Source organism: Catharus ustulatus, chromosome 4 (assembly GCF_009819885.2).
Source record: "Catharus ustulatus isolate bCatUst1 chromosome 4, bCatUst1.pri.v2, whole genome shotgun sequence".
NCBI lineage: Eukaryota > Metazoa > Chordata > Aves > Passeriformes > Turdidae > Catharus > Catharus ustulatus.
In genome coordinates, this window is record NC_046224.1 from 25,264,450 (window position 1) to 25,290,921 (window position 26,472).

The following is a 26,472-nucleotide window of genomic DNA, read 5'->3' on the forward strand; positions in this document are numbered from 1 at the left end:
AGTGGCCGCGGGGCCGGGCTGGGCTGAGCTGGGCGGGGCCGGGCGGGGCGCACGGGCGTTGCTAACGGCTCAACGGCTTCCTCAGCCTCCGCACACCTCGGCCACTCCGATTGGTCACCGCGGCCGTCAGTCTCCGGGGGCGGCGGCGCCATTGGCGGGCGGCGGCGCGGGGGGCGGGGCGGCCCCGCCCGGGCGGGCGGGCGGCTCAGCAGAGCCGGTGAGCGAGCGGCGGTCGCGGTGCCGCGGGAGGAGCCGCAGCTGGAGGACGCCGCACTCTTGCCGTGAGGAGCGCAGCCGCCGCCGCGGCGTTTCCTTCCCTCCACCGTAGCCGGGCTCAGGTGAAGCCGCTCGGGCGGGGCGGTGGGCGCGGGTGGCTCCGGTTTGTCCCCCCTGGCGCCGCGCTTCCCTCCCTCCCTCGCCGGGTTTGGCGCCTCTTTGTCCGGCCGGGCGAGAAGGCTCCGCTGTCCTGCCGCTCTGCCGCTGCGTGCCCGCGGGACCTGCCGTGCCGGGGTGCTCCCCGTGTCCCCGCTGTGCTCCGGGGCCGTGTGTGCCCGCGGAGCTGCCGCTCTGCTCCCCGCACACCGCGAACCGGCCTCCCGCAGGTGGGGTGGGTGATCGGCGCTCTTTTCCCCCGGCCCCGGCTCCTTGCCCTCCCTCCCTCCTTCCCTCCGGTGCCCGGCCCGCGGGGGCTGTCAGGGCTGCAGCCTGAGTCACGGGCTGACAGCCCTCCTGCAGACACCGCCATGGGCTTGGCTTCCGCCCGCCCGCCCGGCTCCACTTCCTCGTTCGGTTTGGGCCAGGAGAGCGGGAGGGAGGGGGGAGGGAGTGACAGGGCAAGATGAAGCTTGCACCGAGAGCTCTTGCAGATAGCTTGTGCTTTCAGGCATCACCTCCAACCGAGTAGTAAAAGTTCGCCGGCTTTGAGTGGTATCTTTACCAGCTTGTCCTCGGTAGGCGTGGAAAGTAACAAGTTTCATAGCCCCCGAGCATGGTGCCTGCCTAGAGAGTCTAATGAGGATTGCTCCTAATTTTCCTTAACACAGGGTGAAATGAGTTTTAAAAGAACAACACGCTTCTGGTAATAAAGGGGGATTTTTCAGAAGTAAACTTCATTGGTCAGCAAACTCTGCATGCAGTGGCTCTTTTATTCCACTTTCTTTTCCTCCTTACAGTTCCTTTCCTTCTTTTTTTCCTCTGTTGATCTTTCTTCTCTAGGTTTTTCTTCTATATCCTGTGTCATGGTGTCCTGAACGACACTCCCATCAGAGTGCACTAGGAACCTAAGCTTTTTTTATAACTGGGCAGGTCTTCCTAAACAGGAATCTCACAAATAGTGCATAAAAAGTTATGCTTCAAACTTGTAAAGATACCAGCGTTGTCTGCAGGCCAAGGTCCGTTTATAATTTGTCTGCTGTAAAGAAATACAAGGTAACTTACATGGAGGCTGTTGAACCATGGATTGAAAGATTAAATTACACATTCTTGACTCTTGTATACATCTCCTGTTCATAAGACTAGGTATGGTAAAGTTTTAACTCCAAAGTAACAGCCCTCTAATCAGTTACTGCCTCTGTAAAATGCTTTTGGAATTACTCACTAGGTCACAATGTGACTAAGTTCACTTATCGATGGCATTCCAGCAAAAATGGCAAATCCTGGTGCAGATATGTATTGACTCATAGATGCACTGTCTGGATCTGTAGTGCTCTCACAAGGTTTCAATGAGATAAATAAATATTTTTATTAACTAGAGAGTTGTAATGAGGGGAAAGCAATTGATAAATGTAAGTGGCATAGAAGGGTTTTGAAGTTTTTAATCACAATTTCCCAAACTGTATAAACACAAGCTTTTATGCTATTCTGACCTTGGGAAAATAACTACAAGGAAAACATGCAGCAGTTCCGTGATGTTCCGTATCAGGTGGAGCTGCTGGAATTGATGTGTTCTACTTCTTGATAGCTTGGTTTATTGCGCTCATTCATAGTGTGTGTGCTGTTTTTATAGAGGTGGACAGGCAAAATTTTCTATACCTCTGAAGTAGAAGCAACGTTGGTAGTAGTGGGTAGAAATGCGGACCTGAACTTCTTTACTGACCTGAAATGTCAAAGTGAGTGTGACTGGCGCCAAGCTGGTGAGTGATGTGGTTCTTCTTAGAATCTGGTGTCATCTCTTGGATACTTGACTTGTGTAGCCAAGGTCTGATTTTGGAAGATCTCTGGAGAAGAGTCTGCGACCTCTGGAGAAATGTTTGCGCTGCTGAGTAGCCTGTGTCTGTTTCTGTATAAACAGGAAGACTTAATAGTCAGGTTCTGTCTGCCCCAAAAGAATGAGTGGAGAAACTGAAGTTTTGTTATTAGCCTTTGTGTAGATTGTTAGGATATTTCTGCCATGGTCCTGAGTTGGTTTTTGGTTGGGTTTTTTTGTTTTTTGTTTTTTTTTTTTCTTTCAAGTTAATCTTGTAAGAAAAAAGTTGCCACATGATAATTTCCTCTCAAGAGATAAAGAATAAGAATTTTTTCATTATTTCCTACTGGTAGATTTTTATGTGCTTCAAGATGGTTTAAGAAGACAAATGGCTTGTGAGAGCTACATCATAATCTTTTGAATTAATCTAATGAAAAAGTAATGATGATAATAATAATAATGAAAAAAAAAACCCAACCCTACCTTGTCCCATAAAATCATAGGAAAGAGATTAGAAAAAATCTCTCGCTTAGGAAGCCGAAATAATCTTTGTTGTCCAGCACATTATTTCGGTATTATGCAAAATGTTGGAGAGTGTTCAAGCTGTGAAACCAATGATAGCTCTATTACTCACTCATCTTCAAGTTGAAAACTGCCTTGCAGTTGTATGTCACAGGTGCTTGAGTCTCTTTGCAGCATTACTTGGCACTGCAAATGTATCTACTATAAATGTGAGACTTGCATTTACCACTTCAACAAACTATCTCGAAAACTCGAATCATTGTTGTCTTGGAAAGTCTTTAAAAATAATGTACTGACTGTTTTAATTTAATAATTCACAGGTTAGTCGTGTGTCAGGCTATTCACATGCAGGTATGAGGGAATGCATGCATATCAGCTACTGCTAGCTTTGTGAAAATATACTTCAGTTGTACTGGCAGATTAGTCTGTCTCTACTCAAATTTCAGATTTGGTTCTGTTAATTTCCAGAACAAAGGAGACCAGGCACGTGTCAGAGGTGTTGTGATTTCTGAGCTGATTCTGCTCAGCCTTCCACCCCATCCCTAGGCCTGTGTCTTGCCCAGATTGATGTAGTTTATGGATCAGTGTGACTGTAATAGGGTGAGATTATAAGTGGGCCCATGGGAGGTACAGGAACTCATCTAGTTAATGCAAGGTTTACTGAAAGGGGAAGTCAAAGCTAAGGTTGTTCTACCCCCACAGTACATCTACTTTTTTGTGTGGTAGCTTCAGGTTATTGGGTAACATGCTGAAACTAACTGAGGGATAGAGTGCATTTCAGAGGCTCAGAATTAGTGTGCACGTCTACTAAAAGGTGTCCAAAACCTTAATCTTCAGTGTATGATTTAGTGTATTTTTGTTGGTTTGACTTAATAGTGCACTTGGTGCCCTCTAACATAATTTTTTTTCTTTGATTTCTTGTATAAATATCTCGTTACTCTTTGCTTTCTTAGTTTATAATTGAGGCAGAGGTGTTTGCATGTTAAGTAGAGAAATTGTGTGCCTGACATTAAGTCTTCTGTGGGTTGGAACAAAACTATAATAACAGAGGATTGCCTACAGCAGCATTGTTTTTGCTGGCAGTTGTTCTAACTTAATGGTGGCTCGGTGACCTTGTACCTTAAATTTCTTTTCAATTTAACCACACCATGGTTCTAATTGAGTTTTCTAGTGTAGAAAGACATGGAAACTAGCAACCTGATTTTAATAGAGTATGCTGAGGCAAAAACACAAATGCAACTTCTGCCCTGGAAGCTAATGCAAATGGGTGTTGTCCAACTAAATGAAATGCATCAATTTACAAGTTCATCTTAATTATGGTTTATCCGCTTCGCTTTTTTCTTCAGTGGCTGTGAGAACTTGTTCGGAGTACTTGAAGTAATAATCTCAACACATTTGTCTTGTAGTCCTAGGCCACTGTAGTGGTTTAACAGCTTCTGACCTCACTCCAACCCAGTTGTGTTCAGCATAATGGGTTAGTACCCATTTTCAATTAATGGCCCTTTGACCTGTTACTGTTCATCACAATATCTTGCCTTTCTGAGCATCCCAAAGAGTCTGGAGAGATAGTAGTGGCTACAGTTTTCTGGTGATGGGGCTGTGATTGATTGCATTGTGTGATACTTCTGGAGCTAGTACTGCCAAGTCATGTCCTTTTTAAACATAGCGAAAGGGAAACTGGAAAATTGATTTGACATACTTTGTCTACTGTAAATTATTTCTTGTAGAAGTATTACAAATGTATCGCTGCTGGTTGCAGAGAGACATAATGAAACACAATGCTGTGTCTTGACTCCGTGACCTATTTATGAAATTTATGCCTCTAGAGTTTTGTACATAGGGTTTGGATTCTGCTTTGTCCTCATGACTAGAAACTTAAATTTCTCCTAATGCATGTATGCTGACTTTACTGAGAGCTGTAAATAAAACCACATGGATGAGCGACTTCAGTAAACTCTAATAATTAATATGTTAAGGGAAACTTAACTTTGAAATCTGTATGATAAAGTCTCCTTAACTGATGAATACTTCCATTCACCAAGAGCTACCATTTTAATGGGTCTTGGCAGGAAGTCCATTGTGATATATGCCTCTGCACAGAACTTGAGTTCTGATTTGTGTGTAAGCAAAGTGGGCGTTCAGACTTGTAAGAAAAAAGGTTTAGAGAAATTTTACAGCTCTATTTTTTCAGTTGTGTGCAGTCAGAGGGGTTTTTTTTCCTGCTGGGCAGCTTCCTGTTTAAAGTCTAAGACTTACAGCATGCTCTTGTAATAGTTTACTTCTCTTTTTATTGTTTGTAGTGATGAGAGTACATTCACCTGTTTTTCTTTCAAGCTCAAGATTTGACCAGTTCGTTTGAATTTGGGCTCTTTTAATGAACCTTGGAGGTGCAGTAGATTTGACTTTGGTTAAAGTTGGTTATGGCCAACGACCAATCCAGTTAATTTTAATAACAGAGTTGTTTTAAATGTTCAAGGAAAAAAAAAAAGAAACCTACAGCTAAATCTCCATTTAAAATTTGGTTGCTTCTGTTTTTTTCCAAATGTGACAGACTTAAGAGAACTCTAATATCAGTTTGTAGGTCAATTGTTAGTGAGTAAGCTCTTTTTGACAGGGACTTACATGTAGGTGTGCTTGCCATTTAGTGCAAGAGATTCCAAGCTTTCTGTGCCAGAATTGATAAAATCAAATATTTTGGAATGTGTGAACAAAGTAATTTTCATTGATGTGCTATCAATTTAAGAAAAAGAAACCTTATCTTAGGATTTAGACATATTTGAACAGATAGAGTGTTTAGATGAAAGAACTTCACAAGAAATGCTGAATGTAAATCTGAAATCATACCAGTGAACTGGATTAGAAAGTTCCTGGCTGAGCACTTGAAACTAGTTGGTTTATAAGGTAAATTGATTTTTGCACTTCTGTTTTGGCTATGTCAGTCATAGTTTAAAATGTAGAGGAAGGTATTGACGTTTTACTTTGGATTTTTTGGGTGGTTGTGAGGATGGGTAGCTGTGTGTTTAACAGTTAGTGGAACAGGTCAGAAGGGAGGATGTGAGATGAAGATAACCAGAAACTGCAATTTAATTCATAAATTCCTCATTGCAGTAACTATCTAGAAAACAACTTTACTTTTTGCTTGTAAATGCATATGAAGTAGTCCAAGAAATATTTCTGTTGTATTAGTGGAATTTTATTTTTTTAGCAGAATGCCACTTAACTATATTTTATTCTTCATAGTTGTGGTTCAGACATCACTTTTTTTTCCCATTGTTCAGAGATAGAAATGGTTTTTATCCCTTTCTGACGTCAAATAGAATGTATTCAGACTTCTCAGAATTGTTTAAATAAATGCAAGTATGGATGCAGATATATAGTAGACTACCTAAAATAGTTAAATAATTGGATGCTGCTGTGTTTCAAGTGGATGTGTCTGCCTACTGACCAAGTAAATTTTCTTTCTTAGAGGAACATAAATACCAAATAAGATTTCTCCACAAGCACAAAAACTCTTTAAACTGTGGCTTAAGATTTGTGACTTAACCTAGACAATAAAAGCTAAGCGAACTGGTTTATGTTGCAGTATGAATCTTTATAGCTGACACTAAAGTCTGTGACATTTCATTACACAGTAAATTACTGTGAATTGGTTTAATGGCCCTTTCCAAGTTTAATGCAGTATACGATGGGAAAAGCAAAATGAGAGCACACAAATGTGATGCGAAAGATGTATTAGTCATAAAAGGATTGCCAATTTATTAGGCAAATTAATGTAACTTCTAAAAACTATCTACATTGTCCATGTAGCACTGACATATACATGTACACAATCAGTTTTCTTCCACATGGTGGGAGGTAATCTTTTAAGTGGCAAATCCTAATTTTTTTCCTAATGGGCAGAACTATAAATAAATTTTAATTCTTTAGTGGTTGAAAAACTTGATGTGGCCTTAGCTGATAAATATCACCGTGTCGTATTATTGCTAATTCTGTCAGGAGAAAGTGCAGCTGCAGCAGTGGTTCAGCTCTTCCTCGTGTGGATAAGGACAGGAATATCGCAGAGTCATGGGATTGCTTGGGTTGGAAGGGCCCTCAAAGATCATTTTGTTCCAATGCCCTGCCAGGAGGGACACCTTTCACTAGGCCGGGTTGTTCAGTGCCCCATCCAGCCTGACCCTGAACACTTCCAGGGATGAGGCATCCACATTTCTCTGGGCAGCCTGCTCCAGTGCCTCACCACCACAGCACTGCCATGTCTGTGCCTGTGGCCGTGTTGATAACTATGGCGGAAACACACAAAACTGTTTGGGTACTCTGTGGTCAGTGTTTCCTTATGCTGTTTTTTATCCTTTTAGGGCAGAAAGCAAACCTTTATTGGAAACTTTCAAATTGCATTTGTTTCCTCATATGGGCACCATGGAACTTCCTTTGTTCACCAAAAAAGTGTTTTCTTGAATTGCCAGAATAGAGAAAATTTTATATGCCATATAGCTGTGACTGTAATAGTCCAGACTAAGTTTCTACTTCAAATGCCCTTTCTTTTACTCATTTGAGATCGAAAGATGAGGCCTTTCTTCTCCTCTAACACAAAAATCAGTGTTTCAGGAGATCCAGACAGGAGGGCACAGTTGGGTGAATTCTAAAATTAGCAATGCCTAATGCTGTTCCTTTTTAAGACTGATATATTTGCCAATGAGAGAAGAAAGCACAGGTGAGAGAGGGAGTAAGCTACCATAAGACAAACTTGAGGATGAGGTGTGCAGATCAGACCAGTGTTCCTTGTGTGCTCTGCTGCACCAGGAGCTTTCTGTAGAACAGTGCTTGTAATGGAAGGCTAAGAAGCTGTGCCAGACCTTGAATGCAATAGGGAAATGTCGCAATCTGGATTTTTCAGGCTATCTTGAACATGATGTTTATGAGCATAAGTTATAAAACAAATATAAGTATAATAAAAATTAAAAAACAATGAACATTTTCTACCTGGCCTCCTTACACATCCTGGAATGTAAAGGCTATGTAGCTTTTTCTTCTTTGTGTAGGAGTTGCTGTCTTCTCATATCCAGAAGAAGTTATTCTTCTCCAGACCTCTACCTCAGAGATGTAGGTCCTCTTATTGAACTGTTATGTATTACTGGAAGGGGTGAGAATCAAACTTGGTCCCTGTAGAGGCAGTAGACTTCTCTGTGTCAGGGTTTTGCCTGCCATCCCCATAACTGCTGTTAATGTGCAGCAGAATTATTTGAAACAAAAAGAAATGAGAGGTAGCTGAAGGCTGTTTGTACACAGTTCTAGTTTGGTACAGTAGATTGAACTGAAAGTGTCCTGAGAAACTTCTGCTGCAAAGTAAAAATAATATTTTAAGCAATGATTTACTGGACATATTTACACTGATGTCACTATGAGCTGGAGGATGGTTAGTAGTATTGATGCTGAGATGAAAGCAATTTGTCAGTTAATGTTAGCAAGAGTAATTGTTCCTGTAAGATGACTATCTTGGCTGCATACATGCTAAATATTTGCATCTAAAAGGGTGAACCAGAACAGTATTTTTTGTCTCCATATTTAGGTGTAATTGTTTTATTCCTTGTTCCCTCTTGCAGTGAATTGAAAACTGGCATTGACAAGATGACAGGGAGTGCTAATTGATGTATGTAGAGCTGCCTTACATTGTACCTCTGAGTTCTTGGCTGATACCTTTTTAGCCCTAAATCAGAATATTAGGGAAGGACCCTTAGGTAATAAAGGTTAAAACTTTCTAAGCTTTTCCCCTCTCTCTCTATCTCTCTCTCTCTCTCTCTCTCTCTCTCTCATGCAATGTCCCTAGGGAACTGTGCGTGCCTGATCAGAACTTACGCAGGCCATTATCCCTCCTGAAAACAAGTCTTCCAGCAAAACAGCTTGAACAGCAGGGATGGGCTGCAATTTTCTGAACTACAGCTGTCTCCTTAAGTGGGATTACTTTGCTGAGTGGTCACGAAGAATGTGTTCTCCCCCTGAAATGTTTTCCTTGTGGGCACACTGTCTCTGTAAGAGGAATTCTCTCCTCTGCTGAGAAGGCATGTACTGTACTCCACTAATGAGAAACAACAGTTGCAGAAAGTGTATTATGCAGGATTGTAAACTTTGAATATTTATTCAAAGTGAATGGGTTGGGTGGCAGCCAGCCTAGCTTTGTCATGCTAAAGACTGGACTTGAAATCAACAGAAGGCTACCCTCCCCCTCCCTAAATCAGTGTTTGGTGTGTTCAAACAGCATGCGCAGGCTTCATAGAGCTGATTAACTGTATTGGTGCCATCTACTTGGTAGTGTGTCTTTATGTCTCCCTGAACTCATAAGGTGCAATTAAAATAGAGGCAAGCATACCCTCCCTAGCATTAACTTAGGGAAGCTATGCCTGGCTTTATTTGCCTATAACCTACAGTGGTTAATTACTGCATGCAGTGTGGTTGCCCAAGATCATTTCTGTGCTTCTGTAGCCCATGGTGAAGCCTGCACTATCGTGTTTTCAGTCTTTGGTACCCAAAAGTAGCCTCTTCAGATTGGCATTAACATTTGTTAAATGTACATGTGCCGTGCTTGTAGTACTGTTCTCATAGTCGTGGTATTTGAATCCAGTGGAGAGAAAAGACGATTATTAAGTGGCATCTAGGTGTCTTGCTTGTATGTGGCCTTTGCACTTTTCCATGGGAAGTCACAGCTGCCAGGGCAACCCCCCTCTGTCAGCTGCTACAGCAGAATATATGCAAGTGCTGCTTCACACATACCAGAGGGGTGCTTGGCAGCTGATGAAGAGGGCTGGACATGAAGAAACATTTATTCCATGTTCACTGTTTGGAGGATGTGTGTTAGGTAACTCTAGGCCACTTGAAAGATGCAGAATTTCCTTTAAGTTCTTTAGTCTTATCTGTAGTCTGGCCAGTAGGTCACTTCTGTGCAATAGAAGCATCACTTATGCATTAGATAATTAGATTCCTCCTTCTTAGTTCTTAGAGCCCCACATACAAAGAGAGCATTTTAGTGCTCTACCTTGAGTTTAATTTACAGTAATAAACAGGGTAGCTGGCAAGTCTGGGCAGCACTACAGTCAAACTGAATATGCAACAATAATTGCCAGCAAACTGCATTCCAGTTGTGAAATAAATCTTTCAACAATGTATTGTGTGCGTCAGACTGTGACTAGAGAGGAAAGCAGTGAACTACAGTAAGCCTAATAGCAGTCATTATGAATCCCAAATAAAGCTGAAATAGAAGAAATGAGTCTGCATGGCAGCATTCTGAATGCAAAGGGTAAGTGCACCTCGGTGCCTTGAGCTTGGGGGGCTGTCTGTGAGGGGGTGTTAATTGTGAGCTCAGGTACTTGCCTGGTGTTGTATTCTCTTGTGGGATAACTGAAATTCATGATTCTTACATTCAGCCTGAAGCACCAAGCACTGGTGTGTCTCAATGTACTGAACTTGAGAAATAAGCAGATATAACCTGTCCATCAATTCAACTTCCTGCCAGCTTTTTCCTTTCTTTTCCTCTCCACCTCCGCCTTCTGATTCATTTCTCACCCTTAGTGATTTAAACTCTGGTTTTTCTGTAAGTGTTGCTTGCAAATTGGAGCAGTTTGGGCTAACAAACTTCACAGTTTTCTTTTCCATAAACATACTGCACTTGGTGCTGTGAAGTGTCACCTTAACTTGAACAAATGAGATCTGAGCATTTTATTAGTCAATATAAGGGAATTTTAGGAAGTTTTTTATTGGTGGGTTAGGGGTTTTATATTGTCAGCTTATGGTTACTGTAGCTAACCTGGCCACTAAAGTCTATTTAAGGCTAGTTTAGTGTAGCTTTCTAGCTGCTTTTAATTCTGATTTGATGAACTGTATTCAGCTGGCTGGGGAAAGCGAAATAGTTGAGTTGCAGGAATAATGCAAGTATTAGCTGTTCAGATCATATGCTTAGCAGGGATTCCCATCATATGAATGTTACTGACCAAACTTAGAATCATTAGCAGCTTCTCAAAGTCAGATTGTTTTTTAAATGCTGTGTATTAAAAAATAATCAATTTTTTTCACAGAGTGCAACTTAGTTGTATGCGAAATAGGGCCATAAGTAACCAGTGGTGCCATAATTTTCTAGTGCAAAAGTCTTGTCTTGCCTATAGAAATAGCGTACATTCCTTTTATTCTGTGAAAGGGCCTTTGTCTTGCATTGCACCCTCTGACAACCTGCTAAAGGTAAGACAGCTTGGAAAGTGGTAGGAAAGTTGTATTCCTGAACTGCTTTTGAAAAGTGAACCCTTTAAAGAAAGGGAAATGAACTTGCAGTCTAAATATGTTTGCTATTTATTGTTCATTCTTTTTGTCACCCTTCAGGGTAGTTCCTCTTGCACCGCAAGTAGAAAGGCCACTAGGCAAACCATGTGGGAGGATTGTTTAATATAAAATCACAGAAAATTTGTAACAATGTCTTACTGGCGGATATGAAACTAAAAAAAACTTCCAGTAATTATCCATTTATGTCCCTTTTCACACAGACTCAGTCTTACAGTGAAGTTCTGGAGTGGTGATCTGAATTGTCAAGGGCTCAGTGCATGTATTATGGTTATTTTGCATCCTCTATAGCATGGTATTTCACAGACTTCTCATAATTCATTAAAGTAGGGAAATGAAACAGTGTGTGAATAAAACTGTCTATTCCAGTGTAGTAACGCATCTTTGCTAGGAATGAGGCTGAAGCCAAGAAAGATCAGTGTGGGGATCCCTACTATAATGATGGCTTAGGTAACTCAAACTGGAGGTGTTTCCTTGCCCAGCCATTGCTCTAATACTTGTGTGATGCTTTAACCCATGCATTAATGCTCTTATGAAATAAGAATAGAATTCTTATGAATTCTATTTCTGCTTCAGCTGTTAGCTCCATAGTTTAGTGAAGCTTATCTTATCAAGTAGTGGCTTACTCCCAGGAACAATTCTGTGGCTGCTGACAGTAAATGTCATGGGGGAATGGGAGATGTAATACAAATAGTTACTGAAAATTAAATGGGTTATGTTCTGTGTTTTTAGCAGTTGCAAAACACTTATAATTGAAGGAAAGGAACCTTAAAGCAGAGGTAGCTTTTAGACCTTTTCACACTAGATGAAGTGTTTGTTCCCAGGTTTATGGGAAGCATTTGTTGGTTTAAGTACAGTGTGTGTGAAGTCTTATAATTCAAACCTTAAGGCTATGAAATTGCAAGAGACTAAGGCAAACTTCTGTCCATATGACTGTGTTTCAGTGAGGGTTTGGGGTAATTCTGCGTAATTCAAAGGGAGTGCATGTCATCTTAAGTTAAATCTAGTGTTTGACTTGTTCCTCTCAAAAGAATGTCTGCAGGGAAATATGTATGTCAACAGGGCAGTTAGTAGTATTTTTTTTTAAGTTGCTCTACATACTGATGTCTTGATCCCATCCTATGACCGTAGAGATTGTTTTGTCTCTGTGACTGTATTGCATCTTTGTGACAGTTATGTAGTTTGTTAAATGGCAGAGAATGTTTTTTGGACCCTGAAATAATGGAAAACAAGCAAAGTTTGACCAGCTTCTTCTCCAGACTGCGATGAACCACAATAAGGGAACATACTGGGTTAATGGGGAAGTGACTGTAGTATGTCGTTTTTGGAAACAATACTAGGAAGAAGGCATTTAAACTCAAAACAAGGATGGTCTGTCTTCCTTCTGTATTCTTTGGTTGTCTTGCCCATAGACTGGCATCAAAACCAATATTGTTAACGGTATTCTCATCTGGCAGTTGCACAATAGCTATGTAAAGATAAATGTCCTTGTCCTACATAATTATCTACACCCCAAATGCAAACTACCAGGCAAACAAATTGCTTCCTAATTTGTTTCTAAAACAACAGTGATTTACATTCATTGTGAGTTGCTGTAAGGCTGTAAGAGCTTACTGAGCTTACTTCCTTCCTTGACCACTTTAAGGGATTTTTAGAAATGCCCACTGAAAATGCAGCATAAGCTAGGAAGATAAGTTTAGGAGTCCATGAGATGGAACTTGCTGAATCTGATTCCTCTGGTACTGTTCTTGTGGAGAAGACAAATTAATGGTTGGTTTGTGGTATTTCTAGTTTAGACGCCCTGTGGGTTCAAAGTCAGCCTCGAGAATAGCTCTAATGCCATGTTATCTTAGCTTGAGCCTCTCCTCCCCTTTTGCTTCTACTGTGGGAGGATTCTGTTCTGGAGCATAGGAGAGCAAGTTTAAGGTGTTTAAGGTGATGATAAGAAGGCTGCTGCTGCCATGCAATGGGGGAATTTTCAAGTCAAAAAGGATGCAGACCCTTTTTGAATCTCCTCACTACTATTTGGTAGTACTTAAAATATTAAAACTTACATTAAATATATATATTTATATATAGAATAGATTATACTGTATTAATATGTATTTAAAATATTAAAAATATCTTAAACTTAGTTTTGGTGAGATTTTAGAATAGCTGTGTTAGGCTATTTCTCCTCTTACTGTGGAAGTTTTTTTCAGCCCTGAAACTAAAAAGGTGTAGATGCTTTAGAACAATCTCTTACTGCTGAAGAATGCACTCTTGTAGTATGTGAGATAATTTGGGGTTTTCCTCCTGCAAGGAATTTGATTAACCTCTCTGTAACTGTCTTCTTTCCTTAGTTCTTTTCAGATCTTTGGCTGACTGGGGATACCCTTTGAAAGGTTTCTTGTGGTCTTACCTGTTTCTTAGCCAAGAAGAATTAGTCTCTATCCTAGAATGTGTCTTAAGGTGTACTGAATGCATGCATGTACTCCAGCAGTGAGGAAGTGAGGACTGTGTTTCACAGTAATGTAGGACACTTCAGATGTCTGGTTACTTCAGATTCCTCAGGAAATGATGAAACTGAATTTAGCTGAAGCATAGTGCCTCTGTGTCCTGCCTGATTATAGCCAAAAAAGGCAACTGGTTACATTCTGGGAGTTGCATAGACAGGAAGCTGTGTAATGGAGGGTAGAGCACAGCTGTTGCCTTGCCAAACCTGATACAACTCCAAACACAATTGAATATTTATTTTTTTTCTTTTTCCCTTCTTTCCTTCCACTCCCATTTTTTTAACCCTTGATTGCAAACTGCAGATGATACTCTGCAGTGTCATGAGATCCTAATATCTTCTGTATTTGCTATATACTGTCAGATTTGCTCTTATGGGAAGGTCTTGGAGCTCTCCCGACAGCTCAAATTTTTTATGGCAGCCTCTAGATTACTGCATCTTATCTCTACATCAAATCTCTTCATCATGTATCCATTGAAATATTGTTTTAAGGAATAATGTGAAAAGCCAGGGAGAAGTTGCTCTGAGAATCACCATTGTCATTGAGGTGGAAGTGTCAGTGACCCTGTGGGGAAGGAAAGATGAGGTCAATTGTGGAATAGCTGCTTGGCATATCCTGTCAGGCTTAAGACAAAGATTTTAAACTCAAACTAAAGGAAGTGATTATTTATAGAGTAATTTTCTCTTTGTTTGCTAAAGAATTTTTGACTGTGAATATGCAGCTTTCCATACAGTCTCTGGCACAAAGTTACATACCACTTACAGTAATACATTTGTTGAAAGGAATTTCCCTACATGCTTACAAATGACTGGTATGGGCATTTGTGCCCATCATTATTATGGCTGATGTTTTTCTGGCTGCATTCACTGTGTGCTAATGCTGGGACTCTCCATCCATTGTTGTTCTCATGCGTGTTTTGGGAATTGAGCTGCTTCTGTCCCGCTTTCAATACTTTTTTGTTTGTGGTGTGTGTAGTCAGACTTCACTTACTTGATTTGACTGCTGGTTTGTAAATATGAATTCTGTAAAAAAGTTATCCATATAGCTCCTGATAGCATTCTAGGTCATGAATACTCATATTTTCATTTCCTGTTCTTTAGGTGGTAAAGGGCTCTAGTTTCTATTCAAGCTATGAAAAACATACATTGAGGACACTGGTATCTTTGTGAGGGAGAATTCAAGAAGTAATGTTTATGTGATCTTGTAAAGAGGCTGCTGTTACATGGTTAATGAGCCTTGACGCATGCAGTCCTTTTCTGATTGAAAGGACTTTTGAATGGCACTAATAAAATTGCTGCCTTATAAACTGGAAAATCCCTGGCATTAGTGTTCTGGTTTTGATGAAATACTAAATCTAGGGTGCTATTTTTCAAGTATGCAGCCTAAGTCTCCTTTTTGTAGGGATGAAATTCTCTCCTCTATCTTACCACAGCCTCATAGAAGGATGTTAGTAGAAGATATTTAGCTGTAAAATGTCCTGATTTATTCTGTTATTATCTTGGCAATATTTTGCTACTGAACATTATCTAGGGAAAAAGAAGATATAAACTGATAGGCTGGGTATTACTATTAAGCTGGTGATGGAAATTATCTAATATCAGTCTTAACTGGTGTCCACAAATTACTGCTATCTTTCAGAAGCAAAATACTCTTCACATTCTAAGCTGGTAGTTGACGTTTCTGAGAAACTGTGGCTTTTTATTTATAGCTTATCAGAATAAGGAGATACAAAGTAAAAGTGTTGATTGCACATTTGTGATTTTATTTCTGAGCCAATATCTCTATGAATAGAGCAGTGAAGGGTTAATCTTGTCCTGAATGCTACTAACAGTGTCTGATGCTATGAGGATTGGCACAAATTGTTTGGTGCTTGCCACTTTAATGTGCTTCCTCTTTTCTGCCATGTAATGGCTTCTAAATGCTTAATGGTCAGTGTTTTGTTGTAGGTTTTGGGGTTTTTTTAAACTACTTGGTAGTTTGGCTTTTTTCATACTCTTGGCAAGCAAAACCTTGGCCTTATTGCAACTTTAGCAGTGCTTACTAACGTGAAATTAAAGGAGGGAGAGGCATGCTCTGATGACCAGGGATTCAGAGCACTTAGCGCGTGCCTGTCTGCCTCTAGGAATTTGCAAGGCAATTTGAGGCTTTAAAAATAACCTTTTTCGTTGTTTCCCCCTCTCTTCACAGGTCCCCAGTTGTAAACCACAATGTCGCAAAGAGACGCAGATAAGTACCTTTATGTGGACAAAAACATCATTAATAACCCCCTGACTCAGGCTGACTGGGCAGCTAAGAAGCTGGTATGGGTTCCCTCAGAGAAGAATGGGTTTGAGGCAGCTAGCCTGAAGGAAGAAGTAGGAGATGAAGCCATCGTGGAACTGGCAGAGAACGGGAAGAAAGTGAAAGTAAATAAGGATGACATCCAGAAGATGAACCCCCCCAAGTTCTCTAAAGTAGAAGATATGGCAGAGCTGACTTGCCTAAATGAGGCTTCTGTGCTTCACAACTTGAAGGAGAGATACTACTCGGGACTGATCTATGTAAGTAATGTTGTCTGTTGGGATATGAGTTCCTGATTACATAGTGTGTGAACTTACTCCTAAGTAATTGCCCCTAAGTGTCTGTTAACCTTTCATTGCCCCAGTACACATCATATGACTTACCTTCTTCCCTCTACTTAAAATTTTTTCTCTAAACTATGCCAATCCCCCTCTAGTTAATGTTGAAGCTTTCAAGGAATGCTATGGTAAATCTGGTTTTAATGTCTTTGTTTGCAGGATGTTTTGAATGCCTTTTAACTTTCTCTTAGGAAGACACAAGAGCAATTGGGTAGTGGTAAACAGGGAGTCTGATCTGAACCAAACTAAATAATAATAAAAACACAGTCCTAATCCACCCAGCATCTGAAATGTGTTTTCCATGTCTGGAGCTTCAGTGGAAAGATTGCTAGTGCCAACCTTTTTGTGTGGATCTCAGAGCATCTTACTAGAGAACGAACATGTATGCCTGTATGTACTTACAGATATGAACTGTTCCTTTTCTTTCCATCTCCAAATGGACAAGAGCAGAGATTCCTGCTTCTTATGGCTGTGTAAATAACAGATACCATTTGTGGGACCAAGGGTCATACCCAATGAAGCAGGCAGCAACCACTTCACTGAATAACAAAGGCAATAAATAGGGAAAGGTGGGGAAGGAGACTTTGGAACCTTGACCTGGTTCTTCCGTTCCCTTCTGATTTTCCTCTTCATGTTGCCTATGTTTAGCAAGCAGATGTTGGTCACACTAGCTTCTACTTTATTAATAGTTACAGAATGAGTTATTAAACTCATTACTACTCTGTGGTAATGTACAATTTGTGTGCAGTGACTGGTTAAAACAGGACTACGGAGAATTCAAGAGAGAAGCTCATGACTTACTAGTGCTGTGTCTTCTCTTTTGGAGTGGCATGAAGGCATACAGACAACTCTAGGAGAAATTATCAGAGAATATCTGAAGGATGCAAGGCTGATATAAATTTGGTTTGACTTCCACAGTCTGATGTCAAAATTTGAGAGCTGGTGGAATTGGAGGTTGATCTAGTTTATTATTCTTGCAGTTGGCAACTCCTTCTACTGTTGGTCAAAATCTACTCTCAGATGGAAAAATCTTGGTATTCAGGTGAAATGGGATATGCAAGATCCGTGTGTAACATTTTTAGAATAGGAAACACTGCTAGGTTATATAATAATTATTGAAAATAATTCAGCAGTGTCTCAAGGTCTGTTGCATGCGTTCTCGTACATCTTGCAAGATCACATCTGAAATTTCAGACGTGGTCTGTCACTAATAGAGTTCTTCTAGTTGGATTGTAAGAAGACTGTTAGTTTTTGGGTTTTTTTAAGTGAAAAATCCCCACACCCTTCACCCAAGCGAACCTTGCATAGTATTTCTCTATTACAGAATCTTGGTCTTGCCAAAACTATGTTCCTGTGCACTTGTGAAATGTACTGATCTCACCTGTCAGCAGTTCTCAGCAAGTCAGGAGATAAATGGGAGGGCTTAAAATACTTTTGAGTGGCTCTTAGTTGATCATTAATCCGCTTGAAGAAAGGGAGTACACGCAATTCATCTCCAGCATAAATGTCTTTGGAAAGATCGCAAGTGTAGTTTAGTTCTGTTCTTCTCTTTTCTTTCTTATTTGGCAGCAGGACTGTATGCTTTTATAAAGTATTTTCTTTTTTATTATGTTTATTTTTATTTTTCTGTCTTTCCATTGTGTAATATGCAGGGAGGAAATCTTATTGCTGGTGCAGGCAAATTTTGAGTAAGGAGTGTCATGCAATCCAAGAACTAAGAGCTTGACTCCAAACACCAATTTACTGTTTCCATGTGTGGATTGGTTCTGTACTGAGGTGACTTCTAACAGACTCGCTTTCATATTAACCCTTCCTATTTGGAATCCTTTATCAAAAGATCATTTGCAACTTTTGTGAATAATTTTTGCTTACCTGAACTGCTTTGTTTGTATTCAGTGTGAAACTCAAAACTCAGTGTTACATGTTCCAGTTATTTTACTGAAGTTAACTGTTACTGGAAAATAAATTTTCTGATGCTGTCAGCTTTATGCCATGCTGCAGATGGTCCTTTCAACTCCTCAGAGCTAGTTTAGCAGTTAGAAAAATAAAACTAGTTCCAGTTTGGCGTGTGTGTCACTTGAAATAGCTAGGGAAAGGTAATGCCAGAATTCTATTTTGAGATAGTAATGTCTGAGACAAAGTACAGATTTCCAAGCCAGCTGTGCCTATAATAGATGAGCCTTTCAGTTGGAACCTTGGGTTCAATTCAGGGATTTATGCATATAAGTCTTTATTTGTACTTCAATAAGATGAAGATAACTCTTGTCTTCTCTGTGGTGGGGCTGGCAGCTTCTGCTTATTAATATAACTCAATTTGTTTCCTGTATGAAAGTGTCAGTGGGCTTGACCAGCAGTTGTAACATGGTGATCTTACTCAGTTGCTTACCCCAGCCATAATTAGTTTCCCCTCTTTATTAGACAAAAATATCCTTTCACACAACTGAGGTCATTCTACTGCATGGAAACTTTCCTTAGGTATTTCTTCTGGCAAGCAGAATGCTGGAAGAAGGTGGTAGCTTCTTCTTGCATACTTGCTTCATGGCTTAGTTTCACTCTAAGTGAAATTAATGTGTTCCCTTTTCTAAACTGCTGCTCTTATCCAGAGGGTTGCTTTAGATATGCGCTCAACTTGTTTGAAAAGCAACCATTCTAATTTGTCAGCAGTCAGAGCCATGAAGAGTCACACATACACCACTAAGAAAACTCTATGTTCATTGTGGACGTGTGTGCTCTGTGAACATGCTGCTCTTACATTGACTCATTTCTGTCTCTTTGTCCTACTGTCTTTCACTGGTATATCAAAGCATCACACAGACTTTCTTCTTTTATTCTGTGCAGTGCAACTGCTGTTAGACTTGATGGAGAACTAAAGCTAAAGCAAAAGGAACTGACATTGCTGACTTGGTTGCTGTACACTCCTTAGGCTGCTCCCTTCAAGCATTACCTGAATCCTAACCTGACTATAATGTCTCATGAAAGCTTAGCTTCCTGGAACTTTAGAAGCACTATGCCAAAAGGTTTTTAGCCAACTTTCATAGTTTTCCGCTTTGGAAAGACATTTAGCATTTTCTGTAAGCTATTCAAATATTCCTCAAATATTAAAAAAAAAAAAGAATGGGAAAAAAAAGTGTAGTATGGAAACATCTTGATTATTGAGATGTGGAAAAGAAACCTTAAATATCTATGAAAAACTTGCTTCCTGGAGGACATCTGTCTGAATCTATATCTGAATCTGCTGCATATGGGTGGACATGTCACTTAGTGTTAACCCAGCATGTAGAAAGTTTGGATGCAAGACCACAAACTGTGTAGTAGATGCTATTTTCACCCTTCTGATCACTGTAGTCTAATCCTTACCTTTATCTGGCTAAGGAGCTAAATCTGATTAAGTACTCTCTGTGCTCCTTGTGGCGAACTCTTCACCACTCCAAAGCACTCTTTCTTCATTGACCAAACAGTAGAAGAGATCTTGGCAGTAGAAATAAAAAGTGCCAAATGTCCTGTCTTCTGGTAGCACTGCTGTTGCTGTAGAGAGCTGCTTATCTCCAGATGATTCAAACAGCTGCTTCTAAAGTTGACAGGGAACTAGGATAGCTCTAAGCCCCAGGAACAGGGCTTGGAATGCTATTCTTAGAATATCTATGAGGTGTCTAAGAAGTTGTCTGCTCTTCTTACTCCCTTTGCAAGTAAAAAGTTTGTTGGGCTTTTTTTTTTTAGGTACTTAGATCTCAAAGTTTGGGTTTGTATTTTTTTTTTTAAAGAAGCTTAATATTGTCACTGGAAGTGTGCAATTTAAGCCAGTGGAAACCAACTGAGAAATTGAAGTTTGCTGTCATAGATAATGAATTAATAATTTGATATTAATTTGAAGTAAACTTTGCATATATCGCTGATTCTTTTAGCATGGACTGCTTTAGAATTGTTTTCTATTTTGACTGGTTCAGAACAGTATTGAGCATTCTAAACATACATACTGAACATATTATACATTGCTGACCTTACAATTTGAATCTAGTTCTAGTCATACTCTCTAAATTATAAATCACAAAAATGTTCAGGCTTGGAGGGTCTTCAGGAAGCCATTAAATCCAGCTTCCCATTCAGAACAGAATAGCACTGCCTTAGGTATAGTCCAGCAGTCTTGAAAACTTCTCAGGAGTACACTGGTCTTATTTTTCTTTTAGTAACTATTCTGGTTTGAGGTTTTATTTTGTTTAGTCATCATTTACTAGATAAATCCATATCAAACATGAGGAAGAGCAGAAAATGTATGTGTTTTGGAGCTAAGCACCTGCATTATATAATGAAATTACTCTTGACTTTGAATATAGGAACTTAAAAAGGAGGCAGAACCAGTCCTAGTGGACTGTTAATTAACTGGGGAACAGACCAGTGATATGTGACTAATGGGTCAGTTGATGATCAGTGCACACTTGGAAAAGTTGAGTACTGGTCAAGGTGGTAGGACTTGAGCTGTTCCTCAGATTCTAGTATTGGTTAGTGGGAACCATCCCACATGACATCAATGGAAGTAGTACTTAAAAAAAGCACTGTGCAGTTTCTTTGTTTTTCCAAGTAAGGTACTGTTAAAATATGCAAGTATGCAGCATTTTTAATTTGTCTCTGTTTGCTGGGGTGTGTTTTTTCCAGACCTACTCAGGCCTATTCTGCGTGGTAATCAATCCTTACAAGAACCTGCCCATATACTCAGAAGAAATAGTGGAGATGTACAAAGGCAAAAAGAGACATGAAATGCCCCCTCATATCTATGCCATCACAGACACAGCCTACAGGAGTATGATGCAAGGTGAGTGCTGACTGAGATAATGACTCTTGTTGAAATCACAAATCGAGGTTGCAGTCAAAACACTGCAGGAGAACAACTCACTGCTATCAAAAGGCATTATTGTCCTTGCTTACAGACACTACTTGGTACAAGCTTTTGTGTTCAGGTGAATAGCTTTCTCCTACTCTAGTGGGTTGAAGAACCTTACAAAAAGTGTAGTAAGACCTAAATTTGACATAAAGAGCAGACTGGTGTGAACGCATGGGGTTCAGAGAAGCTGGCAAGGAGAACTGAGATAGCAAATTTTCCATCTCAGTGATGAGCCTATGAATTGAGATAGATAGCTGTAGGTGGGCAGGTATGTATATTGCTTGATAGAGGCTTTTAACAACAACCAGCTTAAAATCTGGCTGGGGTAGCAAGCTTAGTATAACCTATATTTTAAACTGGGATAGTTAGCTATAAGGGTTTCTTTCTCTTTTTCGGTCCCTGGTGGGTTTCAATGGGACCGGAGAGTGCTAACATGTAGCTATCTCTCAGAAACCCATATATTTCATCAGCTGAGAAAGACCGGAGGCCACGCTTGACGATTCCCACATGAGTTTATTTCATGCGAAAGGGGGTCAGGCAGGATTCTCTCAGAACAAAGGGCAGACACCTATATTTATAGGTTCAAGAAGGATCCAACTACAACCAATAGAAGTTTATACAAAGAACAGAAACTGACCAATTGAACATCCTAATTTCTAACCAATTATCTTCCGAAGTGTTAGGAGAGTAACCAAATTCCTAAGGCATCTGGCTCAGCCTTGGTATCTAGGATATCTTATCTATTACAGCAAATTCCAAGGGCCAGAGGAAGATGGCTTTGGAGAAATTGTATCTTCCACAGTTAGCAGTAGTTTTACTTGTTTGGTTGTATTCTTGCTTTGTTAATAAAACTCAGTGTCAGGAAATATTAAGTATCTCTGTTGCCTTTTGATGGGATAAAAAAGTAAGTAGATAGACCTATTTCAGTCCACATTATAAAACTGAGAATCAGAGTTGTGGATATTATCTGCTACCTGCTTATCGCTTGAGGACTTCTAAATATGGAACTGTGAATGCCCCGTGCATATCCCTGGTTCTGAGAGGAGGTCTTCCACAAAGTCAGAGGTGTGTGAGATGCTCGGAGAGGTTCGGGTGTGGAGATATTTTGTGCTTTTCTTCCTGTTTGTACCTGGGTTTTATTAGGAGGCATACTTTGTCAGATTTAAAGGATGTAATGGACAATTTGATTTGGCGTGCCTGTATGAATGTTACTGCTCCTTTATTTTTTGATGCCTAGAAATGATTAAGGTGTTTGTTTCTCCTAGGTCTTGTCACTAGCCTCACATTTTTTAACAAAGTCCAGATATAATAAAATCATGCTTTAACATTCTCATTAGTCTCAGTTTGAGTTCTGCTTTTCACCTGCCATTACTGCCTCCATTGCCATTGCACCTCCAAGCATAGGAGGACTATAATGATGTAGGTTCCCAGAGTGGAAAGAGAAAGAAAATCTCCATCCACTGATCTTTGTCAGTGGCTTCCAACAAACTTGGTGTGGAGAAAGCTTATAAAGGTTGCTAAAATGTGGTGCCATGCAGAGCACAGGGGTGAGCAAATGTGATGGACCAGTTAATCTATATTTATAAAAGCCTGGGATGGAGAGGAGTTGAGCACTCAGACATGCTGAAGTGCTGAAGATGTGACAGGTCTTGAAGAAACGCAGCCATACTGCTGGTGTGTTACTCTGAAATGAATTCTGTATCCAGAAGATAAAAACCTGTGAACCTGGACATCTAAAGGCTCTTACTTCCTTTAGAGAAAGACTAGATCTTCCACTGATGGTCAAGAACAGATGCTCCACCTATATTATACATGGCAGAATGTTGTCCATAAACATCATTACAGTTCTGCTTCTTTTATTACTTGCTTCTCTCCATTGCCCACTTCTTGTTAGCTCAAGACTAATTTGCATTTTTGTTAAACAAGCTATTGGCTTAACTGTACCAAAGTTACTGTTCCCTAGAAAGAAATCTTGTCTACATAGAATCAGAAACAGTTTCTTTGGCTGTGTTGTGAGGGAATTGAAAAAGTACTTTTCCGTTATAGGCAACAGCTAAACCACTCGAAAGTGCATGTGCCTGTATCTTGTCCTTCATCCCTGCCAGGTGTGTCAGTATGTGACAGAAGATACCCAAACAGCTGCAATTCTGCATCAGGGGACAGGTGACCTTCCTTGGTCTGATGGTAGTTCAGAGGTAGTGATTAATCTGTGTGGGTATTTTCTTTCCTGTTGAAAAGAGGTGATGTCTCTGTCAGACCACTGCTTGGATGATATCTAAAACTTGGAAATCCCAGACTTGACTTGCTTTGTTGTTTAAAGCTGAAGAATGACAGCCTTGCCTCTTTTCCAAGCATGGGAAAGTTGCTGAGGTCTGCTTGAGTGTTTACCTTTCCCAGAATAATTCTAGCTATGCTGTATTCTTAGCAGTATTGACAGTCTAGAGGCTTACCCCAGCTTTTTGCCTAGTTTAAGATACCTTGTTGCTGATTTTTTTGCATGCTTGTTGATAGGAATATCATTCCCAGTTAGCTTTTGAACTAGCCTGCCTTGATCTGTTTAACTAGGTTTGGAAAGACTTTTTTGTGTGGTTTCACAAGTACCTGTGTGTGCTACAAGACCTCTAGTGACTGTTTTATGGTTATTTATTGCCTTATTTCCTTGTTTCAAAGTTTAGCAGTAGCATTCCAATGCCTGCTGCTGGGAGTGAGGGTGAGTAGTAGGTTGTTGCAGTGTCTCTAGTCCTGGCTAGCCTCGGGGGGAATGGAAAGCAACATTCCTATTCCACTTTCTGGGTTTTGCTCAGCGGTGGGGGAGGTTTGGTGCAGCAGCCAGTGGTATGGCAGGAATCTGTACAGAGAATAGAAGATGAAAGGGTCGGGTGCTCCACATGAGCCAAAGGCATTTAGGATTAGGCTGCCTTCCCTAGGTTACTTTCAGAGCCCTGAAGACTGGGAATCCTTCATGGCCTGGAGAAGGATAGCAAGCTGGCTTGACTCTGACTTCTGTCAGCAGAGGGTATAGTTATCTCTTAAGCTGACAGTGTGGAAAAGCTTTGCGTGTAAATTGATTTGGACTTGCATTTTTTTTTTTGGTTGGTTTTCTGTCAACTTACGGTATTTGAATAAGCAGGGCCTTCAAAGAGATGGTTCATCAGGAAGGGAGAGGAAGATGAGAGTTTTGTTCCAACCTCTGCTAATCCACAAACTGTTTAACCCTTTTCAGGCATCTGTGCTGATGTACTGTGGGTGAGCTTGGTCGTCTTTTTCTATCTTCTGGTTACTCCATTGACAGAAGTGTCAGGGCACTTAGGGTATTGCAAGAGATTATATTGCTTTTTTAAAATTTTCACCAGAAGTACTTTCTTGAAGAAATAAAATGGTGAAGGACATGTTCAGGGTGGGTTGTTTGTTGTTACTGGGGGCTTTTTCCCTCCTTTCTCAGACCCAGGACTGTGACTCTCAGAAATGACATGAAAACATTATTTTGCTATGTGCTACCTGGAGAGACTTCCTGTGCTTCAAGAACAGAACTCTCAAAAAAGTGTAACATTTTTGCTTTTAGAGAAAACAACCATTTATCTTAATGCTTCTGTTCCCTGGGTAACCTGGATGCCAGAAGCGTCAGATCTGCTTTCAGAAGAATTATTCTTCTGGTAATAATGATTGAAACACAGTGCCTGCAAGTGGAGTGGTGTCTTGAGCAAACAAATCATTATTCTAATGCAGCAGATGTATACTGAAGAGGTACATTCTTTACCTCAATTCAGTCTCCAGGGCCTCAATTTATAAAAAACATATTTTAAAGCTGTTAAACAGCACTTGTTTGTATATTTGGAGCACGCAAAGAGAATTTTCTGTGTCAGATAGTGATAGAAGATAGAAATTTCACTGGTATCTGGAGCATGATACCTGTTTTAATGCCCTGAAAAGGATCTGAAACTTCTGTAATAGTTTAGGTCAGTACGGTTATTCTGGTCTACAAGGTTTAGACCTGTTCAATCAAGATAGGTAGGAGAGGGAATAGACAGCACATAGCTAATGAATGTATTCCATCTCTTTTCTTATCCAGTTTTCTCCACATTATTGGAGGGCTCCTAGTGGTTCACCTAACAAAACTCTGAAAATCATTAGGCAGTGATTAAACCCTCCTTGATCTTGATGAAAGGTTTGCAAAGGAACCTGTGCAGCCAGAGCTGTGCTGTTGTTCACTTGGGAGTTAGGTAGTTCTTTGGGTTTGGTGTTTAAAAGAAAAAATTCTGAAGACCAATAACTTCGTGATTTTTTTAGTGACCTTGTTACATTAAGGGAGGAAACACAGTGTTAGATGTTGTAAGACAAATCGCTTGCTTTGTAGATCCTCACATGCACCTTGGCACCGCTTATGATTTCCACAAAAGACAGTCCTCTAGATTTGCTCCTGTAGAATACAGTCCTTCAGGTGTTTTGTTTGTAGTTTTTAAATGTTTGCATATTCTCTAAGTTACCTAGTTAGCAAAACACTTCTGTTTTAACTTGCTTGTTGCCAAGTCATTTCTCAGCTTTCTTCTTAGTGTTGGGCTGCTATGCTGCACTGTATAGTGCACTACCCCAAAGTGCATGTTTCTTTTCTGTATAACATTCTGTCAGTGCTTCTCAATTGAGACCTGCTCAGATTATGTAGAGGCACATGTCTCTTTCAAGTTGCATGTAAAGGTTAAATTCTATTTCCACTAAAACTCAAAAGAATATAGCCTGTGGTTTCACAAGTGTGTTTTCCAGATTTGTCAAAAATTTGGATGCTAGTTATGGAGGACAGTTGTTTTGATGCAGCTGGCAAGAAAATGTGTACATTGTTTCTAATTTCCTTAAGAAAGGTTTTGCATGCTTTGAATTACTTGAGATTTCTAAATGCAGCTCTAAGAATCTGTGTCTTGAGATGCGGTTTTCATGAGAACAGGGAGCTATAAAAGAGTCCAGTTGCCCACTTGTTTTTTAGTAGTTACCACACCCTTTTTGCTTCATTCCTGTAAACCAGAGCAGGAGTTCTCTTGCAGTCTTTTATGTAATGGTTCAGTCCCTACTGTCAGTCTCCCTGCAGTTCACTGTTTTAGTATCATGAGCTGCCTGAGCTTTTTGCAGGCTGCATATTAGTTTTTCTTTTCTGTCAGAACTTCATAAACATTTGCATAACTTAAAATTGCAGCTTACAACTTATTTTTTGCTATCTCCAGGTTCAGTCAAGGAGTGCTAGAGAAGGGGAGATACGGGCTCTAGTCCAACAATGTCTTGGGGGAATAAATATTTGCATTTGACCCCACAGGATATATTTCATTTTGAAAAATGGAAACTTAGATTTCTCCTTGTGACTGTTTTCAAACTTCAGCTAATGCAGAGCTGAATCTTGGCACTGCAGTATTCCTGCCAAATCAAGTGATTTTTCTCTTTCTTTAAAATTTTATTTTTAAACATCTTGAAACT

At 40.1% G+C, this 26,472-nt stretch overlaps 1 protein-coding gene across 1 annotated transcript in view; it reads left to right on the forward strand.

The window, feature by feature from the left end:
• The first annotated feature begins 206 nt into the window (after positions 1-206).
• The window catches only part of MYH9 (myosin heavy chain 9), a 69,818-nt gene continuing 43,552 nt past the window's right edge, over positions 207-26,472 (forward strand). The window contains exons 1-3 of the mRNA XM_033057797.1: positions 207-338; positions 15,709-16,061; positions 20,790-20,946. Coding sequence (XP_032913688.1) covers positions 15,729-16,061; positions 20,790-20,946 — 490 coding nt within the window. The 5' untranslated portion in view covers positions 207-338; positions 15,709-15,728. The remainder of the gene's footprint in view (positions 339-15,708; positions 16,062-20,789; positions 20,947-26,472) is intronic.